Source organism: Neophocaena asiaeorientalis, unplaced genomic scaffold (assembly GCF_003031525.2).
Source record: "Neophocaena asiaeorientalis asiaeorientalis breed wild unplaced genomic scaffold, Neophocaena_asiaeorientalis_V1.1 scaffold432, whole genome shotgun sequence".
NCBI classification, from domain to species: domain Eukaryota; kingdom Metazoa; phylum Chordata; class Mammalia; order Artiodactyla; family Phocoenidae; genus Neophocaena; species Neophocaena asiaeorientalis.
This window is the reverse complement of record NW_020174549.1, coordinates 2,261,976-2,284,035: the sequence shown is the minus strand read 5'-3', so window position 1 is coordinate 2,284,035 and position 22,060 is coordinate 2,261,976. Positions and strand designations below refer to the sequence as shown.

The 22,060-nt window shown below is 44.5% G+C and overlaps 1 protein-coding gene across 3 annotated transcripts in view; it reads left to right on the top strand.

Annotated features, from left to right (window-relative positions):
* The window catches only part of PALM2AKAP2 (PALM2 and AKAP2 fusion), a 348,936-nt gene that overhangs the window by 311,861 nt on the left and 15,015 nt on the right, over positions 1 to 22,060 (top strand). For 2 of the 3 annotated variants that reach the window (XM_024757285.1, XM_024757286.1), the window contains one exon: positions 3,250 to 5,644. In XM_024757285.1, the coding sequence (XP_024613053.1) occupies positions 3,250 to 5,644 (2,395 nt within the window). The remainder of the gene's footprint in view (positions 1 to 3,249; positions 5,645 to 22,060) is intronic. The other variant, XM_024757287.1, reaches the window with a different exon arrangement.

The window sequence follows — 22,060 nt, the reverse complement described above, 5'->3', positions numbered from 1 at the left end:
AAGCACCATCAAATGCTGTTCTCAGATATTTAAACTTTTGAATTGGGACAGTTGTTGCTAGTTCAGAAAATATCCTTGGAAAAAGTTGATACCGTTTTTTCAGTTCTTAAAAAAAAAGCCGTAGGGCATCAGCTCCTCCAGCGTCCAACACTGGGACTGTGAAGCATCCAGGAGAAAGGGACAGTGCTGACAAAGTGTTCTCCGGGATGCTGTGGAGATAGGGTCAGTTACTCCAATCTCTGTGATCAGCAACAAGACATTAACATAGGCAAGTTTTTCGCTTCACCTGACCAGACTAAGTAAACCCCAAAATAGACTTACAGCTTCCTAGGAAGTATGGGAAATCCAGTTTTTGTTAAGAAAAAGGGTGTTGTCTCCTGGAATTTATTGTTGCCGTTAATTGCGCCATGCCCATGCCCTACAGAACAAGCCTCCTGCATTTTTAATGAATGAATCAATGACTAAGTGATCTATAGAATTAATTATTTGCCTTTTAGCTTCTTTTAACCTTACATTGCCCTCTTTCCTCTCATGTCAACTATTGAAAAGTGTTCTCCATTTCAGTAGAGCAATGATTTTTAACCATATTTCAATTCAGCAACTTCCTACTATTTTCCTGTTCCACCCCCACCCCCCCCAAAAAAAGCCAAAAGAGATAGAAGGAAAGCTCTATTATTCCCATGAAGAATATTAGCAGAGAATCATTGGCCAAATGAGGCCGGGGGTTGGGGAGTGGTTCAGTAGTCTGACTTCACCATAGCAATACCGTGTCTCTTTTTGTTGGTCAGCTTATTCCATTAATAACTTTCCATGGAGTAGGCTAATTTTGACCTAGGTTTTCTTGAAGACTGAAAGTAAGTTTTAGGCATTCAAATTTCCTGTAATTCTTTTTTTTTTTTTTTTTTTTTTTTTTGCGGTACGGGGGCCTCTCACTGTTGTGGCCTCTCCTGTTGCGGAGCACAGGCTCCGGACGCGCAGGCTCAGCGGCCATGGCTCACGGGCCCAGCCGCTCCGCGGCATGTGGGATCTTCCCGGACCAGGGCACGAACCCGTGCGTGTCCCCTGCATCGGCAGGCGGACTCTCAACCACTGCGCCACCAGGGAAGCCCTCCTGTAATTCTTGAATGATATAGAAGTTACTGAAGTTACTGAATCTCCTACGAAATGAAGTTTAGTTAACTTTTTTTGAAGGACAGTAGCAACATTTTTGCCATGCCTCTTTAGTTCATTCTAAAGACAAAAGAGCCACTAGTTAACAGTGGTCAAAAATGAAGTAAAAACAAAATAAAGAGAGTGGAAGTTATAAATATTAAGTACCAGACTTTGACAAAGGCCAGATCAAGGCTGGGAGATCCTTTGAGACCAGAAGGTGCTGACAAAGAAGTAATATTCATTATTGTTGCCTATTTCTAAGGAAGGAATTTATATTACTTGATTGATTTAAGTCAAAGAGGAATGTGGGAAACACAGTGAAGGAAACCCCCAGTTCATGGGTAACCTTCCAGTTCATGGACGACCATGAGAGTTTTTCAACATTCTGACAGCAATGCAGAGCACATAGCATGAACTTCCACATTTTTCTAGATATTATGAACAGATCCATAACTGTTCACTTTCCTTGAAAGGATTTTTAAATTAACCCCCAGAGAGTCATCCTAAGGTGGTGTTTTAATATTAATTCTAAGCCTTTAACAATGTTTAAATTTAAATAAAGGGAAACTATACCGTATTGCAGTTTTGCATTGTGTTAAGTCAGTAATACCAGGCACCCTATAGACCTGAGACTTGAAACAAAGCTGATAAAAGTGTTAGTGAAATCCTTGAGGGGAACTCAAATTAAGCTCACAACTTACCGCTGAATTATCTGAGACAAACCGGAGTCCTTTGGTATGAAAAAAAAAAAAAAATCCGAGAGTTTGAAAATTAATCTTAACTAATGCCAAGTAAAGTGACATGGGATTGATAACTGATGAAAAATATGATGCATTTGAAGACATTAAGAAGGTACAGTTTTTTTATTTAAACACAAAATTGGAGCTGTCACATACAAAGCATTTTAGGAACTAGATGGGAGGGGCCCCCATCCGCTAGCTTTTCACTCCTTAACCAAGGAGCATTGTTTTGAGAACAGAACTGTGTGGTCAGTGGCTTTGGTTCTGTGTTTGTAATGCACGTGGTCAATTACAGCCATGGCAGTGTGGCACTGGAGCTCTTAAGGGGCCGATGAAGAGATCTACTGTTTTCCAATATTTTATTTTGGAAAAAAATTTCAAAAAGTTTCCTGTCTACAGAATAATTGCATTACATCTGGCTGAGAATCATGTTTTCAAGATTTGTTCCTGCCAAACGACCTTCTTTTTATAGTTGGGGACATACAAATAGTTCTCTTACATTTCTGCAGAAATTTGCTATGAAATTTTTTGAAAAATTCTGATACAATTGCTATATAATCTCTTCCACTTAAGAAATTATTATTATTATTTTTTTGGCAGTACACGGGCCTCTCACTGTTGTGGCCTCTCCTGTTGCAGAGCACAGGCTCTGGACGCGCAGGCTCAGCGGCCATGGCTCACGGGCCCAGCTGCTCTGCGGCGTGTGGGATCCTCCCGGACTGGGGCACGAACTCGCGTCCCCTGCATCGGCAGGCGGACTCTCAACCACTGTGCCACCAGGGACGCCCCACTTTAGAAATTATTTGAGCAATATCATCAGATGATCCAAATCCTAATTTACTTAAAAAAAATATTTATTTTATTATTTATTTAGGCTGCACTGGGTCTTAGTCCCGGCACTCGGGATCTTTGTTACGGCATGTTTAGTTGCAGCATGTGGGATTTTTAGTTGCGGCATGCAGGCTTCTTAGTTGCAGCATGTATGTGTGATATAGTTCCACAACCAGGGATAGAACCCAGGCCCCCTGCATTGGGAGTGCAGAGTCTTCCCCACTGGACCACCAGGGAAGTCCCCCTAATTTAATTTTAAATGTAAAAACGGGACTAGCATTTATTGAAAGTTCTCTGGACACCAGGTAAACAAAACGGAACCTGTAAAATTGAGAAGGTTTAGGTACCCATTACTGCAACAAAATGAATATATAAAGGATTTTTTAGAAGAGAAACTTGTATTCAAAAGACCCTGTCATTGTGGTTTCAGTTTTCCTTCCAGTTAGTTATCAGTTAATGTCTGAAGTTCATATCCATAAGCGATGTGGTCTCTAACCCTGACTTCTGTTTTTTCTCTTTTTCCCAGAAGGCTCCCGAGCTTTCCGAGGATGATATCCGGCTAAAAAACGAGAGAGACAACTGTAGTGGCAATCCCCTGGAGCCTGCCACCAGCCCTCTTCCCCCAGATCACAAAAACATGGAAATTGAGGTCTCTGTTGCAGAATGTAAGAGTGTTCCCGGAATCACCTCGACTCCACATTCCATGGACCACCCCTCCCCCTTCTACTCACCCCCCCACAATGGCCTCCTCGCTGATCACCATGAATCTCTGGATAATGATGTGGCCAGAGAGATCCGATATCTAGACGAGGTGCTGGAGGCCAGCTGCTGTGATTCTGCTGTGGACGGAACCTACAACGGCACGTCTTCCCCAGAGCCTGGAGCAGCCATCTTGGTGGGCAGCCCAAGCCCACCTGCCCACACGGCCGTCCAGCCGGAACCCACCGAGAGAGTGGCTGGCAGGCAGGCTCCCCCTCCCCTGGAGCTCCATCAGAGCACCTCTGACACCATGGCAGAGGGTGAAAGAGCCAACGACCGCCCCCCCGACCAGCCCAGAGACCTGCTGGGGAACAGCCTGCAGGTGCCCGTGAGCCCCAGCTCCTCCACCAGCTCGCGGTGTTCCTCCCGAGATGGAGAGTTCACGCTCACCACGCTGAAGAAGGAAGCCAAGTTCGAGCTGCGTGCCTTCCACGAGGACAAGAAGCCCTCCAAGCTCTTTGAGGACGACGAGAGTGAAAAAGAACAGTACTGCGTCAGGAAAGTGAGGCCTTCAGAAGAGATGCTGGAGCTGGAAAAGGAGAGGCGAGAACTCATCCGGAGTCAGGCCGTGAAAAAGAATCCTGGCATCGCCGCCAAATGGTGGAACCCTCCGCAGGAAAAGACCATCGAGGAGCAGCTGAACGAGGAACATCTGGAGTCGCACAAGAAGTACAAGGAGCGCAAGGAGAGGAGGGCGCAGCAAGAGCAGCTGCTGATACGGCGGCAGCCGGCCGCGCCGCAGCTCGGCACGGCCCCTGCCTCCTCCCGAGAACGTTCCAGCGTGACTGACAGCGCAAAGGAGGACATCGTCACGGAGCAGATAGACTTCTCCGCGGCTCGCAAACAGTTCCAGCTGATGGAGAGTTCCAGGCAAACAGTGGCCAAGGGCCAGAGTACACCCAGGCTCTTCTCCATCAAGCCCTTCTACAGACCTCTGGGGCCAGTCAACTCAGACAAGACACTGACCATCTCGAGACCAGCTTCTGTCGGGGGACCTCCCGAAGACTCCTCAGCAGCTAAGGGACAGAAAGCCCCCTGTGCCCTGGAGAGCCAGTCTGCTGGAGGAGGGGGCCAGGGCAGCACAGCTCCTCAGGGGAAGGAAGGGCCATACAGTGAGCCCTCCAAACGCGGGCCCTTATCCAAACTGTGGGCAGAGGATGGCGAGTTTACAAGTGCCCGGGCTGTCCTCACCGTGGTCAAAGATGACGAACCTGGGATTTTGGATCAGTTTTCAAGGTCAGTCAATGTCTCTTTGACTCCAGAGGAACTTGACTCCGGCTTGGATGAGCTGTCGGTGAGGTCCCAGGATACCACCGTCCTGGAGACCCTGTCCAATGACTTCAGCATGGACAACATCAGTGACAGTGGGGCCTCCAATGAGACAACCAATGCCCTCCAGGAAAATTTGCTGGCTGATTTTTCTCTGCCCCAGACTCCCCAAACTGACAACCCCTCAGAGGGCCGAGGAGAAGGTGTCTCCAAGTCATTCAGTGATCATGGTTTCTATTCCCCTTCGTCCACGCTGGGAGACTCTCCATCGGTTGATGACCCCTTGGAATATCAGGCTGGTCTCCTGGTGCAGAATGCCATTCAACAAGCCATAGCCGAGCAAGTGGACAGAGCTGTGTCTGAAACCAACAAGGGTGGAGCAGAACAGCAGGGACCTCAAGCAAGTCTGGAGGAAGCTGGAACTGGGGCTTCCAGCTCAGAGAAGCCTCAGAGCATGTTTGAACCACCTCAGGTGTCCTCCCCTGTTCAAGAGAAAAGGGATGTATTGCCAAAGATTCTGCCTACTGAAGACAGGGCGCTCAGGGAAAGGGGGCCCTCCCAGCCACTGCCGGCAGTGCAGACCAGTGGCCCAATAAACATGGAGGAGACCAGACTGGAAGGGAGCTACTTCAGCAAGTACTCAGAGGCAGCTGAGTTGAGAAGCACAGCCTCACTCCTGGCCACTCAAGAGTCCGATGTGATGGTTGGGCCCTTCAAGCTGAGGTCCAGGAAGCAGCGGACTTTGTCCATGATCGAAGAAGAGATCCGAGCAGCCCAAGAAAGGGAAGAGGAGCTGAAGAGGCAGAGACAGGTCTTGCAGAGTACCCAGAGCCCCAAGGCAAAGAATGCTCCATCACTGCCCTCCCGAACATCGTGCTACAAAACTGCTCCAGGTAAGTGGAGTGCCACGGACCAGAGACAGATGCTGCAGAAATCGGTGTTGCTGATTCCAGCTTTCAGGGTTGTATATATGTGGACCCTCCTCTGTGTGTGGCTGGAATCGGTGTCAGGGGCACACTGGAACGGGGATTTCAGTGTTCGGAGACACACATTGGGAGTGTCAGAGTGTCCTCTGGAAGAACCCTGAGCCTAGATGGTGTTTGCCATTTCCCAAAGGATGTGATTGCTCCTTTCTTGTCCTTCTGCTGTGGTCTTGGTTTACTGTGGAGACTTGTTCTCTCTTGGTTGAGGGAGAGGCTGTGTGTGGCCCAGAGTCGGCCCTTGGGTGGACTGTATTGATGTCAGTATCTGTAGTTAAATCAAACCTATCTGATTTGGGGATGTCTTCTCCTAACCCCTTCTGAACGCTGAGTGTCTTCCCAGCAGTGACAGGAATGGCTTGGTGTTGCAGATGGACCCATAGAAGATGTTTTGGTCCATCTTCTGTATAATTGATCTTTATGGATTTGTCTTTCCTTACATCTTTCTTTAAGTCACCATAAAACAATTACTTTGGAATCAAGGCAGTCGCATCTATCTGTGTCCTGTGACCCTTTTGGAGAAGTTGAGTTACTATATGTAAAGACAGTCCTCTAATCTTCTCCCATTGCCTGGACCGTCCCTATCTTGAATACTTTGTTTAGATGGTTGATGTTAATTACGGTGGTAATTATTGTTGCTACTATTAGGGATAACACCGTGACGAGTAATTTTTGTTTCTCATTTGGACATGATGGCACTTGGGGAACCACACATCCTACCAAAGAGAAGAGCTGCTCAAGGTGTGGTCCAAGCTAGTTCATGACTATTCCTGATCCATGCGAAGTACAGACCTAGGGAGTAAGCATTTGAAAACTCTTGGAGCAATTTGATAGTGTCCTCAAATGAAAGTGTGGGATTTTGTATTTTTTTAATGGATGGTCCATAATAGATTGGGCAGAAAAACTGTTCCTTCACTAGAGATAATTTAAGAAGTCTTGCCTTAACATATAATTACTGGCATTTCTCTTGGTCCATCCAGATCTTAAGCCCATTGACACTTGGCTTCCATCAAATGTATAATAACACAAGTTAACTCTTCCCATTATTAACTTTTAAATTTGAAATAATCTCAAAGCTAAAGGAAAGTTCCCTAGTTAAATACAAATATCTTTTTTATTCTGAATTAAGAGTAAATTGCCAACATGGTGCTTGAACACCCCCAATTTTGTAGAATGTCCCTCAGTTTGGGTTTGCCTGATGTCTTCACATGATTGTGTTCAGGTTATGCGTGTTTGGTAGGAATACCACAGAACTCATGCTTGTTCTTCTTACAGCATCCAGTCAGGTAGTACGTGGTGTCAGCTTGTCCCATTACGGGGACAGATGTTAACTTTTTTCACATGATGCTAATTTTGATCGCTTGATTGAGGGTTTCTGTACAATAGTTACTTTTCCCCTTTGTAATTAACAAATATTTTGTGGTGAGATGCTTTGGTACCACGTAATCTTTATCTCACTCCTCTTCAGACTTTAAATCTATCTGTCTATCTATCTATCTATCTATGACAGATGGTCTCATGGATTCCTCTTATATTTAGTGGGTTATAATCCATTTCTGTTGTTATTTTTATCCTGAATTGTTCAAATATAGTTCACAGGAGCCCTTTCAGGCTAACTTCAGTGTCCTTTTGACATGTCCCCATTTTTCTTTGGGCACATCTTTACTTTCTGGTGCCACAAGATGTTCCAATCTCGTCTTATACTTTCCTAACCCTGAAATCAGCCTTTTCAACAAAGAGCATTTAGTTCCTTTTAGTGGAGAGTGGTATTTAGAAACCAAAGTCTGAGTGTTTGATGTGCTCGCTGCTGTTGGATAGGCACTGCTCTCAGGCACTCTCAATGGTCAGAATTAGAGAATCTATACACATTCTATCTGTCAGTTGATTGATTAATCAATCTATCTACCTACCTATCTTGAAAACCATGAGCTCACCCTGATACCTTTAATTCTACTCCAATACCACTCGGTTCATCTTCTCTCTTTCCGTATTTGTAACCTCCTCCTTGACAACAAGGTACCTCGTTCCTATTACCCTCGATATATTTATTATTTGATCAAACCCCTCCCCCCTTATGGAACCAATCTACTATTTTCCTCACCAAACATGGGTTCAAGTGTCACTTTCTGGGTGGCAACTGCTGTTTCCTGTCACCAACACCCTCTTCACCCAGCTTGGGCTCCAACATCCTGTGCTGGGTCACCCGTGTCCCTTCCCACCCTGCTCTGGCTCCAGCACACCACTCTGGACCACTGGGGTTCCTCCCACCCTCCCTGCAGACACTCATCTTGTTCAGCCCCACCTAATAGCTTTTGGACTAAATTATTCAGGAAGGAAAGGGAAGGGAGCAGGAAGAGGCAGAGCATGGTGACTTTCTTGATATGCTTTTTTTTTTTTTTTTTTTTTGCGGTACACGGGCCTCTCACTGTTGTGGCCTCTCCCGTCGCGGAGCACAGGCTCCGGACGCGCAGGCTCAGCGGCCATGGCTCACGGGCCCAGCCGCTCCGCGGCATGTGGGATCTTCCCGGACCGGGGCACGAACCCGTGTCCCCTGCATCGGCAGGCGGACTCTCAACCACTGCGCCACCAGGGCAGCCCCTCTCGATATGTTTTTTAATGCCTTCAGGTCATGGAGCAATGGCCAGCTGAGTGTTTGAGGCAAAGAAAACTTTCAGAAGAGGCTCTTTGTCTGTGCTGAACAGTGACTGGTTGGCTTTTCCCAAAGATCCTTACTTGTCGAGTTCACTCTAAAGTCTTGTTGTGGGATGGCTTGGCACAGAGATGCCAGCTGGGCTTTCCATATGGTATCCTAAAAAATGTTTTGGTACCACTTGAATTCAGCCCAGTCTGGGGAGCCTGCTTCACAAGTAAGTGATTGTAAAGGGCCTTCATGAGAACCTGCAGCCTCACTGGTGGAGGAAGTTTCTGCAGGCATCTCAGCAACTTCTGCTCACGTGGCAGGCAGGATTCCATGGCTCTCTTATCAGTTACAGCTGGCTCCACTTACCTAGCCCTCCCTTTATATTATTTCATTATAGAACCCTCTCTACACTGCATATGCTCAGTGGTATTTTCAGTTTTCTTCACTCCATCTCTAATTAAACCCCTTACCTTATTGCTCCATACTTTACTTCTAGCACACAAACAAAAATGAAGACATCTCCACAGTTTCCTCTAGTTCCCTGACCTGCTGTGATCCGTCATGCTTCCCGCCAGGCTTAAAACAGGACAGAGTCCTAATGTCTGCTTTCAGCATCCCAGTAGCCCCATACCGATTTCTCCCATACTTCCTCCTATGCTAATGCTGATCTCCTCCCCCATATCCCATCCGCATAGGCTTGTTTGTTTTCTGCTCCTTTAGTAAGATGGTAGTTCATCCATGCAAGTCTGAACCCTGCTTGGGTCTGGTTGTCACATTGACCACAGTCATGATAGATAACGTGTGTGCGGCTCACTTCACATTTACCTCTAGAACATTGAAAGTAGGTGGCAGGGCTTCCCAGAATTACAACCTGGATTGAAAGAAGCTGAATGCAAAAGGTAATTTTTTTCTATCCATGCCTGGAAATGTTTGGAGTAATGCTTAGCCAGCCAGCTTCCAAGTTCGTGATCAGGAAGGAGGCTGACATATCACTCTTAGCAGCCAAACCGGACCTTTCATGGCCAGGGTCAGAACTGCTGGCTCCAACTCTGGTTTTGTGAATGGAGATGTTGCTGAGTTCCTATTGTACTACTCTTCATTTCATGCCAGTAGAGGTGACTCAGCTGGGTCACTGCATGACACAGAGTGACAATTTGATATTAGGTGGTGAAAAATATAATTTTTAACATCTCCTCTGGTAGAAATTATGCTGGTGACATGATGGAATCCTGAAATCTTAAGGCAAATAAAATCCACTGAGAGCCAAGGTGTGATAAGGAAAGAGAAGTGCTTTCCAACCATTTCCCAGGTGTTTAAAAGATACTTGTTTTTTGCTTTTGGCTCCCTTGCCTTTCGAGATGGAAGATGCTGAGATTTCTATTTTTAAAAGGATGTAATCATTTTCAAAGACCGTTTATTAGGAAAAATTATATGGAAATTGAATCTTGTTGGTTCTTGCATGACTTTTAACAGAAGAAGGTCCACTTAAATAGGGTTCGTGTGGCATTTGTTCATACAGAAGTGGACAAGGCAGATAAAGTCCCCGCCCTCAGGGAGCTTATAGTTCAGTAACAGAAACATCAAAGAAAGGTGGCAGTTTCATAACAGAGAAGCGTGGAGACCTGTGGAAGATCAGAGCAAGGAAGACCGCCTCACTGGGGGATAAGGAAAGTCTTCCTTTCTTGGGAAACTATCATTAAGTTTTGAGTTGAAGGAGTTGGGTTGGGTTCAGGGGGTGGGGGAGATCGTTCCAGTTAGAAGGAAGGGCGCCTACAGAGGAAGAGAACTTGGCATGTTTGAGGTCCCTAAATAAAGTTAGGGTGGGTTAAAGGAAGAGATTTAAAACAAAGCAGAAGACAGTTGACTTGGAGCCAGACAGTGGAGAGCTATGTAAATCATGTCAAAGGTTTTAGAGTTTAGACTTTATCCTGCGGTCAGTGGGAAGCCAGTGAGGATTTTCCAAGGGGCAATTATCTCCACAAATCTCCGAGCTGTCCTGCCTTCATGCATGAATTGATGAATTAAAAGTCTTCCTGCTTTCCTGAGTCCATTCCACCGGCTTTTTTTCTATGTACGTCTAAAGGCCGGCCGCCATCTTGACGAGTGCCCTGGGTGATGGGAGAGGCCCTGCTCCCAAGAATGAACACACGTGGGCCTCCTCTGGATGGTACTTAGAAGTAGAGAATAAAAGAAGCACTTAGGCGGGTGCGCAAGCCTGATTTGAAGGTGTAACCCACGCACTTTTGTAAAACGCCCTTGAGGAATGAGTTTGGGAGGAAAACCCGAACATTTTACCGAAGTTACACTTTAGACCTGTTAAAATGCCTTTTCATAGGAGGGGTATCAGCAGACAGTTCTCTCTTTAGTGCCTGTGTCTATTATTAGATATCCTGGTTTCACTTCCAAGTTCTAGGCAGGCCGGAGAAACCCAGTTAGTTAGGTGATGATTAGCTTAGGTTTTGGAACTAGTTTGCATTTTCATGCCAGGTGTCAAGTTGATTTACCAAGTCAGACAATTTGCCCAGTGGGACATTCTGGACAGCGGTCAAGGAAAACATGTGGGTCTTGAGTCCCATAACCTGTCTGTTTAGGTCTTTTAATATGTGGAAAGATATGTTAGTTATACATCTTATAAAAATAAGATTTCCAAGGTGTTTTGACTTCTGTTGTCAGTTTGAATTGATTGCACATGTGATGTTCATTACATTAGTATAAAGCTTATTGACTGGGTCTATTTTCCCTTCATTATCTCCCAATATCACAAAGAAAACTCCTAGATTAAAAAAAAAAATGTTTATATCAGCACAGTATTCAGAGCTTGGTGCCTTTGTTCCACGTGAATTAGAGCTGAATGAGGCCAAGTCTCACTTGAGATGCCCTCAGTCCTCCACAGTAGAAGACCTTGGTGAGGGTGACTGACAGAAGGATTCCCTCCCAGGCCCAGGTAAGAGAGAGCGCTTCTTCAGGAGTGTACAGTGTTTCCCTTTGCTGCAGGCAGGTACAAATTGCGTATCTTATAGGAGCACAGCTGGCTGTGTGAAGGTTCTAAAGCTGAACGTGGAGTATCCTACAGATGATTATGTATACCGCCAAGTTCCTTGAACATTCTCTGGTGACCGAAGTATAATCACAGTAGCTGCAACTCACCAAGACCTTAAAGCCCAGTACTATAATTCACACACAGTTTTCTCATTTTCTCATGTAACCCTCCCAACAGCTATCTAGGATAGAATCCAAATTACCCAAACTCTGGAGACCAGATATATTCCACATTTTTCTGATTTTAGAAAGGCCGTAAAGTGTCCATACCATTATTTAGAAAAGCAATGCAGCGCATGTACTATTGTTGAACACACCCAGTGGAGTCTGGGGCTGCACCTGTCATCAAATTCGATTTCTGCTGTGAAACTTAGAGTTTGTTCTATTAAATGGGATCAATAAAGACCAAGAAGAACCTCATGCTGGTTCACCTCGGGTTTTGCTGCCAAATAAGTTATGATAAAACTTAGTTTTAATGGTTCCTCTGTGCTTTCAGAACTTAATTTCAGTGCTCCAAACTACAACAGTCAAATTGCTGGTGCTGTCCAAAGATCCGGGCAGATGGCGAGGGACTGGCATCGTCCACGTCAGCCATCTAGCCTGGATGCTTTTGTGAATTCTTTCTGAAAGTTCATGCCCCAGGAGGAAGCTCAGTCATTCACTCTGGAGACAGCTCATTGCCTGAAAACGTTGAAAGGACTGGGAGCTCAAGCAAGGAATCCATTTCTTAATTTGAGGATGTGCGGGGATAAGTGTTCACTCCACTACCTGACCAGGTTTGGTGGAGTAGGGCCAACGCTGGCCAAATGCATCTACTGGTGGTCATTGAACACCATGTCTGCTCTCTGCTGTTCTCCTTTGCTCTTTAAGACTGTTCCTTCTGCCTTGGATCAGAAACTCCCTGTATTTTTATTTATCTGAACCCAGCGAATATGTTCATTTTTAAGAACACATGCCATCTGGGAAGGAATTGGTAAGAAAAGGTTAGGTCGAAGTAGGGTTCGGCAAGGGGTGAAGGTTGAAGGTGTTCAGTGAGGTCAGAACTTCTCAAGTTCCAGAATTCAAAGTTCTTTCTGGACATTGCCTTCAGTGGTTTGAAAAGGGCAACTGTCATGGTTAAACCCATCACCTTCACTCCTGAGAAGATACAGCCTGTGCTCTTTCTTCTGTGACAAGCCTATGGTCATGGCTTCTGGGACGTAGAACTTTGGAGAAGAACAACACTTCCTACCATTCCGTGTTGTAACAGCGTCTGCTGTCACTGCTGATTGCGCTGGGTCTTCTGGTACACACAGCGTCTGGGTTGTCCCTTGCTTTGCTGGGGACATCACATGGTGGCCTGGTTACTTGCCCTTTACCGATGCCTGGTTACCCCATGCTCCAAGTTAGGAGAGCTGCTTCCAAAAATTCAGACTCAACTGCCCAGCTGTGTGAACCTACATACAAAGTAACATGCAGTCTTGAGCTGAGAACGAAAAGGTGATCAAAGGGCCTAATTCTTGTAAGATCCCTGCTCTGCGCCTGGTAAGAAATGTGAGCTAATCTAAACCAGGCCTGGGAGCAGGATGGCCCCCGAGACTGCTGGAGTTTAGGGCAGGATATGACAGTCTCTTACTAACCATGGCAACTCGCCGTGAGCTTCCCTAGGGAGATTGGTGTTTCAGAGCCATTTCATCTTTGTAAATAAGCTACTTGCTACTTACGGGGGGAGGACTAGGGGTGGTGGTGGGAAGAGGGTGCAGGACAGGCCATTAGAGCACCAAAGAACACATTCATGTTACATGTAATGGTATTTTATTTCTCATGACCTTGAATGTAAAGGTCAAAGGTTTCCCCAAACTTGAGACTTTCTCAAGTCTCTCTGTCTTTATTTCTCATTACTCAAATATAAATTCATACCAAAGCTGGTCAAGGAGAATTAAACATGTGCTTAAATGTGACAGTCATTTTTCTGGATTCATATCTGAAGTTCGAATCCTGACTCCACTGCTTGTTAGCTGTGTAACTAACTGACTTCACCTCTCTAAACCTCAGTTTCTTCATCAGTAAAACGGGAATAAAATAGTACCAACCTCATCAGTAAGTTAGTACAGTCAGTGCCTGGTGCACAAAAGGCTTCCAATAAGAGTTGTTTTTATTGCAGGTTTTTTTAAAATTAATTCATTTATTTTTGGCTGCATTGGGTCTTTGTTGCTTTGCACGGGCTTTCTCTAAGTTGCGGCGAGTGGGGCCTACTCTTCCTTGACCGGTGTGCGGGCTTCTCATTGCGGTGGTGTCTCTTTGTTGTGGAGCACGGGCTCTAGGCGCGCGGGCTTCAGTAGTTGTGGCACGAGGGCTCACTAGTTGTGCCTCACAGGCTGTAGAGCACAGGCTTAGTAGTTGTGGTGCCCGGGCTTAGTTGCTCCGCAGCATGTGGGATCTTCCCGGACCAGGGCTAGAACCTATGTCCCTTGCATTAGCAGGCAGATTCTTAACCACTGCGCCACCAGGGAGGTCCCGTTACTGCAGTTTTTGTTCTAAGAAAAGACCTAGAAAACCTTAGCAGAGTTACTTATGAGTTATTCTTCTGCAGCCACTGGAGCCCTGATGTAAATGATACAACATGCTTTTATAAAATTGCTTTCTAGTCCTAGCTGAGATTTATTCATAGTTACTTCTTTAGAATTAAAGTTTCTCATATAAAATCAGAGTTCAAGAATTAGCTTTCAGTAGTCAGCTGTGATTTCAAAAAACAAAGGCCATTATTAAGCATGTAGGGTGACAGTGAAATTACAAACTACCGTGAAAATATTTTCTTTTTTGGGGAGGGGGGTGATAATGTTCATAGAGCTGAGCTCACTGTTGGTAGAAATGTGTTTAACCAAAAGATCTTGGCGGAGCAGTTGCTACTTACCATGATTTTTATCCTTACTGTTTTAATTAAATTTTTTTCTTTTTTTGGTCTTAAGCTATGCTTCCCCTGCAGATGCAAAACTCTTTCCTTCTCCAGTTTTCATTTTCCAGTTCTGTTCAGAGGAATGATCCAATATCGACAACTCATCCAACATCCCACCGTACCTTGATGTAATAATATTTGGAAGTTTCTCAGACTTGTGTCACCAGGCAGGGGTGTTTCTCATTTCTGAGCTAGGCTTATAATCTGAAGATTCGTATCATTGCATTCTCCCACCCCTGGGGCCTTCAAAGGAGGAGATGAAAGGACCAGGGACTAGCTCTTGGTGTGTGGGTCATAGCTGGAGCCATACAAGCCCATGGATTCCGGATCTGACAGGCAGGATATTCCCTTGTATTGGGAGGAAATGGAATTTAAAATGCAAGTCTGAGCCCCTTTCTTTCTGGTGATCTGCGAGTCGTTTAGATGTTTGCAAGCTCACCCCAAGGCTCCGTGAAGAAAGGAGATCATTGAGGGGGCTTGGGCCAAAGCATGTTATCTGGTGGGCGTCTTTGTTCGGTTTGGTTTTTAAATAAGAGTGGGTGATAGCTTTTTCCTTTCTTTTGAGAAATGTAGAAACAAAGGATCTTTTATTTTTAAGACGTCAGATGCTATGTGTATAGAATATAATAATCTCCAAAATCCTAATGTTTGACCAAAATAATTTTCTTAACTCTGGGAATCCACCCTCTTGGCTTTTTAGAAGTTAGTCCTCTTCTTATAGAGGGAGGGTGTGGGCTGTCATGGATGGCAGCAGCTGTGTACTGAGGACATGCAGCCCTAGCTCTAGTTTCCCTTGGGTGGGAAGAATTGCGGGTTTTTCTCTCTGCCCCCATCAGCACAGGGAAATCCATCTTGTTTGGAGAATCCAGAAACGCAGTCAAGGCGTGGCTTTTTCTCTCTGGACAAGGTGTGGCTTAACTACTTAAACAAACAGGAAACACAAATTCATGTTTCTTAGTTTTTTCTTCCACTAATCATAGGAGACAGCATTTACTAATTTGGAGTGAAATTCTGCTTCCCCCACTCTTCTCCTTAGTCTGCCTGTGAGAGTCACCAGTGAATGTGACCAGTGCTTCTCTAAGGCCCCCAGGAGGTGTCAGCTCAGTAGCTCCCCTGGGCCTGTGTGTGCTGCCTGGTGAGACAGAAAGGCTTCTGGATCTGCCTGGTCCATGAAGGTTAAAGCCCCAGCTTTATCTGCTTTTATTAGCATGTGTGGTAATACTTAAAAGAAAAAAATTCTGGTTTGTTTTATAATTTAAAATTAATTCATGCTTATTGTAGAAAAAAAACTTGGAAAGTAAAGAATAAAGATAAAAGGCAAAGTGATTCATAATCCTAACTACTCCCTGCCTAGTTTTTCTCATGCACACATGTGCCTGGAAGATAACATTGGGTCTACATGTCTATTAGTTTCATATTGCTGCTGTAACAAATCACCACAAATATAGTGGCTCAAAACAACACAAATTTATTATCTTATAGTTCTTGAGGTCAGAAATCTGAAATGTGTCAGCTATGGACTGAATTGTGTCCCCTCCCAAATTCAGTATGTTGTTGAACGCCTAACCCCCAATGTGATGGTATTTGGAGATGAGGCCTTTGGGAGATAGTAAGGGTTAGATGAGGTCATGAGAGTGGGGCCCTCATGATGGGATTAGTGCCCTTATAAGAAAAGGCACCAGAGACCTCATTCTCTCTCTGTGATGTGTGGACACAGCTGGAAGGTAGCCATCTGCATGATAGGAAGAAAGCTCTCACCAGAACCTGACCATGCTGGTACCCATGCTGATCTGACACTTCCAGCCTCCAGAAGTGTGAGAAAATAATTTCTGTTTTTTAAGCCACCCAATCCATGGTATTTTGTTATGACAGTTCAAACAGACTAAAATAGTGTCGTTCTGTGCTAAAATCAAGATCTTGGCAGGGCTGTGTTTCTTCTAGAGGCTCTTGGGGAGAATCCATTTCCCTCCCTTTTCCAGTTCTAGAGGCCATCTACGTTCCTTGGCTTGTGGCCCCTTCCTCCATATCCAAAGCCAACAGTATAGTATCTTCAAATCTCTCTCTCTCTCTTTCTCTCTCTCTCTCTCTCTCTCTCTGACCCTCCTGCATCTCTTTTATGAGGACCCTTGTGATTACACCAAGTTATCTTCAAATCTCTCTCTCTCTCTCTCTCTCTCTCTCTCTCTCTCTCTCTGACCCTTCTGCATCTCTTTTATGAGGACCCTTGTGATTACACCAAACCCAACTGGATAATCTTGGATAGTGTTCCCATCTCACAGTCTTTAACTTAATCATACCCGCAAAGTCCTTTTGCCATGTAAGGTAAATATTCACAGGTTTGGGGGATTAGGGTTTGGACATCTTTGTGGAAGCCATTATTCTGCCAACCACAAGACTGTTCATCTTATCCTGACTAAGTTTTACCACGTGTCATGTGTGCACTTTTGTTTTCTTTTACACAGCTAATAAGTAGTGAGTTAGGATTTGAACCCAAGCAGTCCAACTCCGGAGCCTGCACTCCTAAACCCCTGCAGTATTTCTGCTTTTGTAACCTGCTTTTTCTCTTAATGTATTTTGAATATTTTCCCATGTCCATAACTATTCCTCTAAATTTGAGAGACTAAAACATGACTTATAATGGCTAAATAATACTCCATCATCTGAATAAGCCACAACTAATTTGACCATTCTCTTATAGTCAGATGCCTTTGTTGTTTCCACATATGTAATTATAAGCAAACAAACGAACAATGGTGAAAGTTCTTGTACATAAGCTTTGTGCCCATACTTATTAGTTGAACTTGTGCCCATAAGTTAGTAGTTAGTGGTTAACTAGTATACACTAGAGAATAGTATTTTCCAAATTGTTTTCCTCAAGATATTAATAGGGATTCTATGAAATGAGGTTCTGTGGTTAAATAAATTTGAGAAACGCTGCACCCCCATTCCTAAACTAGAGATTCACAATCATATTAGCACTAAAACCTTAGAGAAGTCCCCTGGTAAGGAAATCTATCTCGTTTTATCGTTAAAGCTTTCTTTAGTCGAGTGTTTCTCAAACTTATTTGACCAATGACCTTTTGACCGTTTGCAGTATTGAGTAGTATTCTTACAAAGCTAAGGTAATAGGATGTGATTTTAGAAACATGGCTTTGGAATCATCCCAGCCAAGTGAAGCTGCTTATCCTCAAACATCTTTAAATGCTTAAGTCTAAAATTACTCTAGATGGAATAGTTTGGACAAAATCATATGTATGAAGTAAACTCGAGTATGTTTTCTACCGTCCACTTTGAATTCCAGTCTAGCTTTCTTCTGTTGGTTCCTATGTCAGTTAAGCTCATGTTGCCCCTGCTCCCTGCTCTGTAAATGTCAGGGACCAGGCCTTGGCCAAGACCACCACAGGTCTGCCTTGAGGTCTGCATGACACTGACTGTTCATGTTGTTTCTGGGATCCTTCAAGAGAGCTATTTTGTAGAGTGTTCAGCCCAGGTGAGAAACTAGATAGCAGGATGTTTATCATTGAAAATAGAGGCCATTTTCAGCTACCGTCAGCTATTCAGTCATTCACCAGGTGAATAGACTTATATGAGAACAAGTTTTGATGGGACAAGTGGGAATGGGACCTGGGGGTACTGGGGAAGTGCTGGCTGCACGCTAATGAACACCAAAGATAACCATCATTGTTTGGGGATTCTAATGAGATTTGTCCTCAGGGCCAAGGAACTTCAAAGTGCTTTCCAAGGCCATAAAAGATGAGACAGACTTCCCAAGCTTTGCATCACATTTATGTCATGATCCCCATGGCCCAAACAGTGGTGGTGTCTGCAGTGTCTATTACTGATGGAAGAGCACGAGAAGTTTTTTCACCATCCTAATCAAAGGGAAAACTTGATTAGGCTGCAAGCTAGGTCCCTCTCCAGCTTTTTGATGGCCTGTGTGGTTCCTAAGATTGCGTGAGAATTCCAGTCATGGTTGGAACCGTACTGGAGGCAGGGTGCTTGGAGATCACGGTAGAGAAGCCCAGCCAAGCCGACTTCCCCAGATGTCAACCAGCCCAGAAGTCCGGGGTTGGGGCTCCCTTTCTCTGGAGACCTGTGACAGCTTCTCCTGAGGCTCTGATGTGGCCTTGGTTATCTGAACCCCTCTGTTCTCTCCAAGACCTCTCAGCCACCTTCTCTTTGGAAGACACTGCTCCAGACCCGCTAAGCTAGTCTTTGGTTCCTGTTACTCATGTGACCTCTAGTGGCTGTAACCGGCAAAACTTGCTCCGGGGATGGGTTTCATTTTAATGGCATACTAAGAAATGAGCGGGAAATGTCCACTTCTTTATAGTAACTTTTCACCCTCTTTACGATTCTCTTTCAGCACACACCCAATTATATAATTTAGCAACAGTCAACACAATTTGGGTTCCAGACCTGACTCTGATTGTTACTAATGTAATTTGGATTGATGTTAAGCATCTGAGCCTCCATGGTCTAAATTGTTCAGAGATGTCATGACATTCACCCTGACTACATCCTAGGGTGGTTGTAAGGATCAAATGACATGAAGCCTATCAATGAAATGCCATATAAATGTGTTTGTTATTACTCCAAAGCCATCGCATCTGTGGTTCTGTAGACCAAGATTGTTTTGTTTCATGTGCTTTGGTGAAGACATTTAAACACTTTCCTCAGATTCTGTACTGGGAATTCTGTCCCAGTCCACAAGCATTTAATGAGTGGCTGCTCTGTATATTTCATAATGGACTTGCTGATTCATTCAACAGCCTGAACTCCTGCCTTGTGGGATTCAGCATTGACCGGGACAGACAAGGTCCTCCTCTCGGAGTGAGTTAGGGGGATTCATAGCCGATTGAAATGGTCCCTATCTTCAGGTGACTTTACAGCTTTATTGAGAAGAAAAGCTTAAACAACCAGATCGATACAGTCAGTATGTGAAAAAGGCTTTCCCAGAAGTATAAACAAAGTATTATGAGGCAGGGGTGGTATATGTGAAAGGGTGAAGTTAGAGGCAGTGAATATGTACTATGCTTTCTAGAAGTTTAATGCTGGAGGATTGGCTGGTGAGAGATGATTTGGACACTTGAGAGGTCAATTAGAAAGTGACCAACCTGGTCATGTGGTATCTATTTCTAGTTTTAGAAGAGTTGTGAAATTTTTATGCAGAATTTCCCATGAAATTGCTTGTTCTTACTCCGTAGACATATTATTCTTTGAGATTCCAAAGAAATACTAACTAGACTCATTGGATGCTTGCCATTCTAAATATTAACTTTATAAATATTAATTTAGTTCTTGTACCAACCGTATGAGGTAGGTACTTCTATCAACATACCAATTTTACAGATTAGGAAACTGAGATAGAAAAACTTCAAAAAAAAAAAAAAAAGCAAGTAACTTGCCCTAAGGGTATCTGGCTGCTAACTAATGAGCTCAAACCCAAGCAGGCTGGCTCTAGAACTGCATGCTCACCACTGGGCTGTATTGTTTCTCAAAGCTTCATTTTAAAAGTCAATCAGGGACTTCCCTGGTGGCACAGTGGTTAAGAATTCACCTGCCAATGCAGGGGACACAGGTTCGAGCCCTGGTCTGGGAAGATCCCACATGCCGCAGAGCAACTCAGCCTGTGCGCCACAGCTACTGAGCCTGCGCTCTAGAGCCCCTGTTCCGCAACGAGAAGCCCAAGCACACCTCAGCGAAGAGTAATCCCCGCTCACCACAACTAGAGAAAGCCCATGTACAGCAATGAAGACCCAACGCAACCAATAAATAAATAAATAAAAGTTAAAAATAAAAGTCAATCAGAACTTTTAGAGATACACACTACGTATTCAGGGGTAATATTGCCTGAGGTCTGAGATTGCTTTAAATATTTTAGTACAGGAGGCTGGGAGGAAGGCAGGCAGGCAGGACAGATGGAGCAAGGGTGGTAAAATCTTGATGAATGTTTAATATAGTTGATGGGTCCATAGGTGTCATGATAGCATTCCCTGATTTCCATAATAAAAAATAGAAACCGTTTCTAGAGAATTTGAAGATTGAAGACCTTAAAATATTTGTAACCTTACTGTTAATATCAAAAGACTTTTTATCGATGATCTGGGTAATTGAGGTCAAAGCAATGAGTTTCACTAAGTTCACTAATGTAATGGTGGGTCTACAGATGGAGTGTCTGTGTATTAAAAACCACTTCCCCACCTAACTGCCAAATGTGCTGGCCATATACTTTTTTTTTTTTTAATCAATAAAGGTTGATCTTCTTGCCAAATGTATTTGATAGAATAGCAAAATGTTTGAGTTAGAATGGACTTCCAAGACAACTTCTCCCCAAATTCTCATTTTCTAGCTAGGGAAGTTGAAACTTGGAGAACTTAAGTGATCAGCTCAAGATTAAAGGGGGAACATTACATGATTGTCTACAGCCAACCTCATGGCTGGTTCATGGAAGAGCAGAAATTAAAACTCGGGCTTCCTGAACTCCGGGGGGCTTCCCAACTCCCATCAAAGGACCTATGTCCAGTAAAGTCCTATAGCCACCCACACAGAGACATGGACCCCAGGCTTCACTTGTGATTCCAGCTCCATCAGGCAGTCTTGGGGGGAGTGAGGCAAAGAAAGATGAGCTGTCTTCATCTTGGGTCTGGAGGAGGTCAAATGGGTCTTTACCCTCCCCTGGTGGTTTCTGAACTTTTGTGCTTGAAATATCCATTTATTTTGTGTGTTTCCTCCACATTCCTTGTTTGCAGACCCTAGCTGTGTCTCCCATAAGGGGCATAGTTGGAAAAATCATGACTGTTGCACCTGAAGGTACTTCTCAGAGGTGCGTTTGGAGCTCTGGCAATATAACCCACTCCTTCATTGGCCAGAAGGCATTTCCCAAGAAGGTGGGATGCAGGCGGTCTTAGTGACAGTGCCTGGCATCACCACACCACTGTGGATGACTGTGGACCCAATCTTCTCATGCTGAGAATACCTGTATGGCATCTCAAAAATTAAAACCTCACCTTTCCCAAGTCTGACGCACCCCTTTTCTACAACACTGAAGCTGCTGTTGTTGGCATTCATTCCTTAAGATCCGGGATCTCAAACCTAAGTGCTTTCAGGACCGTGGCAGGTAAGGTAAAGAATGAAGCTGGCCAGTGTAAGACTGGAATGACCTGGGAAGAACAGCTTAGTTCTCGTTCAGAGGTTTTACAACATGTGTTGTCCATACAAAAAACCCAGGCTGGTCATCTGACCATTGGTGACCTTTGATAGAGAAGAAAGAGGGAAGGAGACCGGGAGACCTGGATACCATCGCCAGCTTCTGGTAGCCCAACACAGCCTTCCCTTTGTCGAGCCTAAGTTTTCCTTATCTGTAAGAAATGGGTCTTTAAGGTTCAAAGGCACCGCCACCTCTGACAGTCTGATTGTATGATCTGTGATAGAATACTTGTCCCCAAAACGACTGGAGCCAGCATCTGTCTGTCTGTCTGTCTGTCTGTCTGGCATATATCTGCAAAGTGCCTGAGAGCCCTCTTTGGTCTGACTGACTTTAAAACCGGTTTCCTTGAGGTCTTCGTTGGATGGGTTTGTGACATTAATCCTTAAGCACGTTGATCCCTGTAATAAAATGACCTGCACTTAACCATCATTCTGGTACCACTCAGTATGTCAGAGGTTGCTTTTTTTGCCAGTGTTCTTCTCTTCTTTTCAAAAGCAGTCGTGA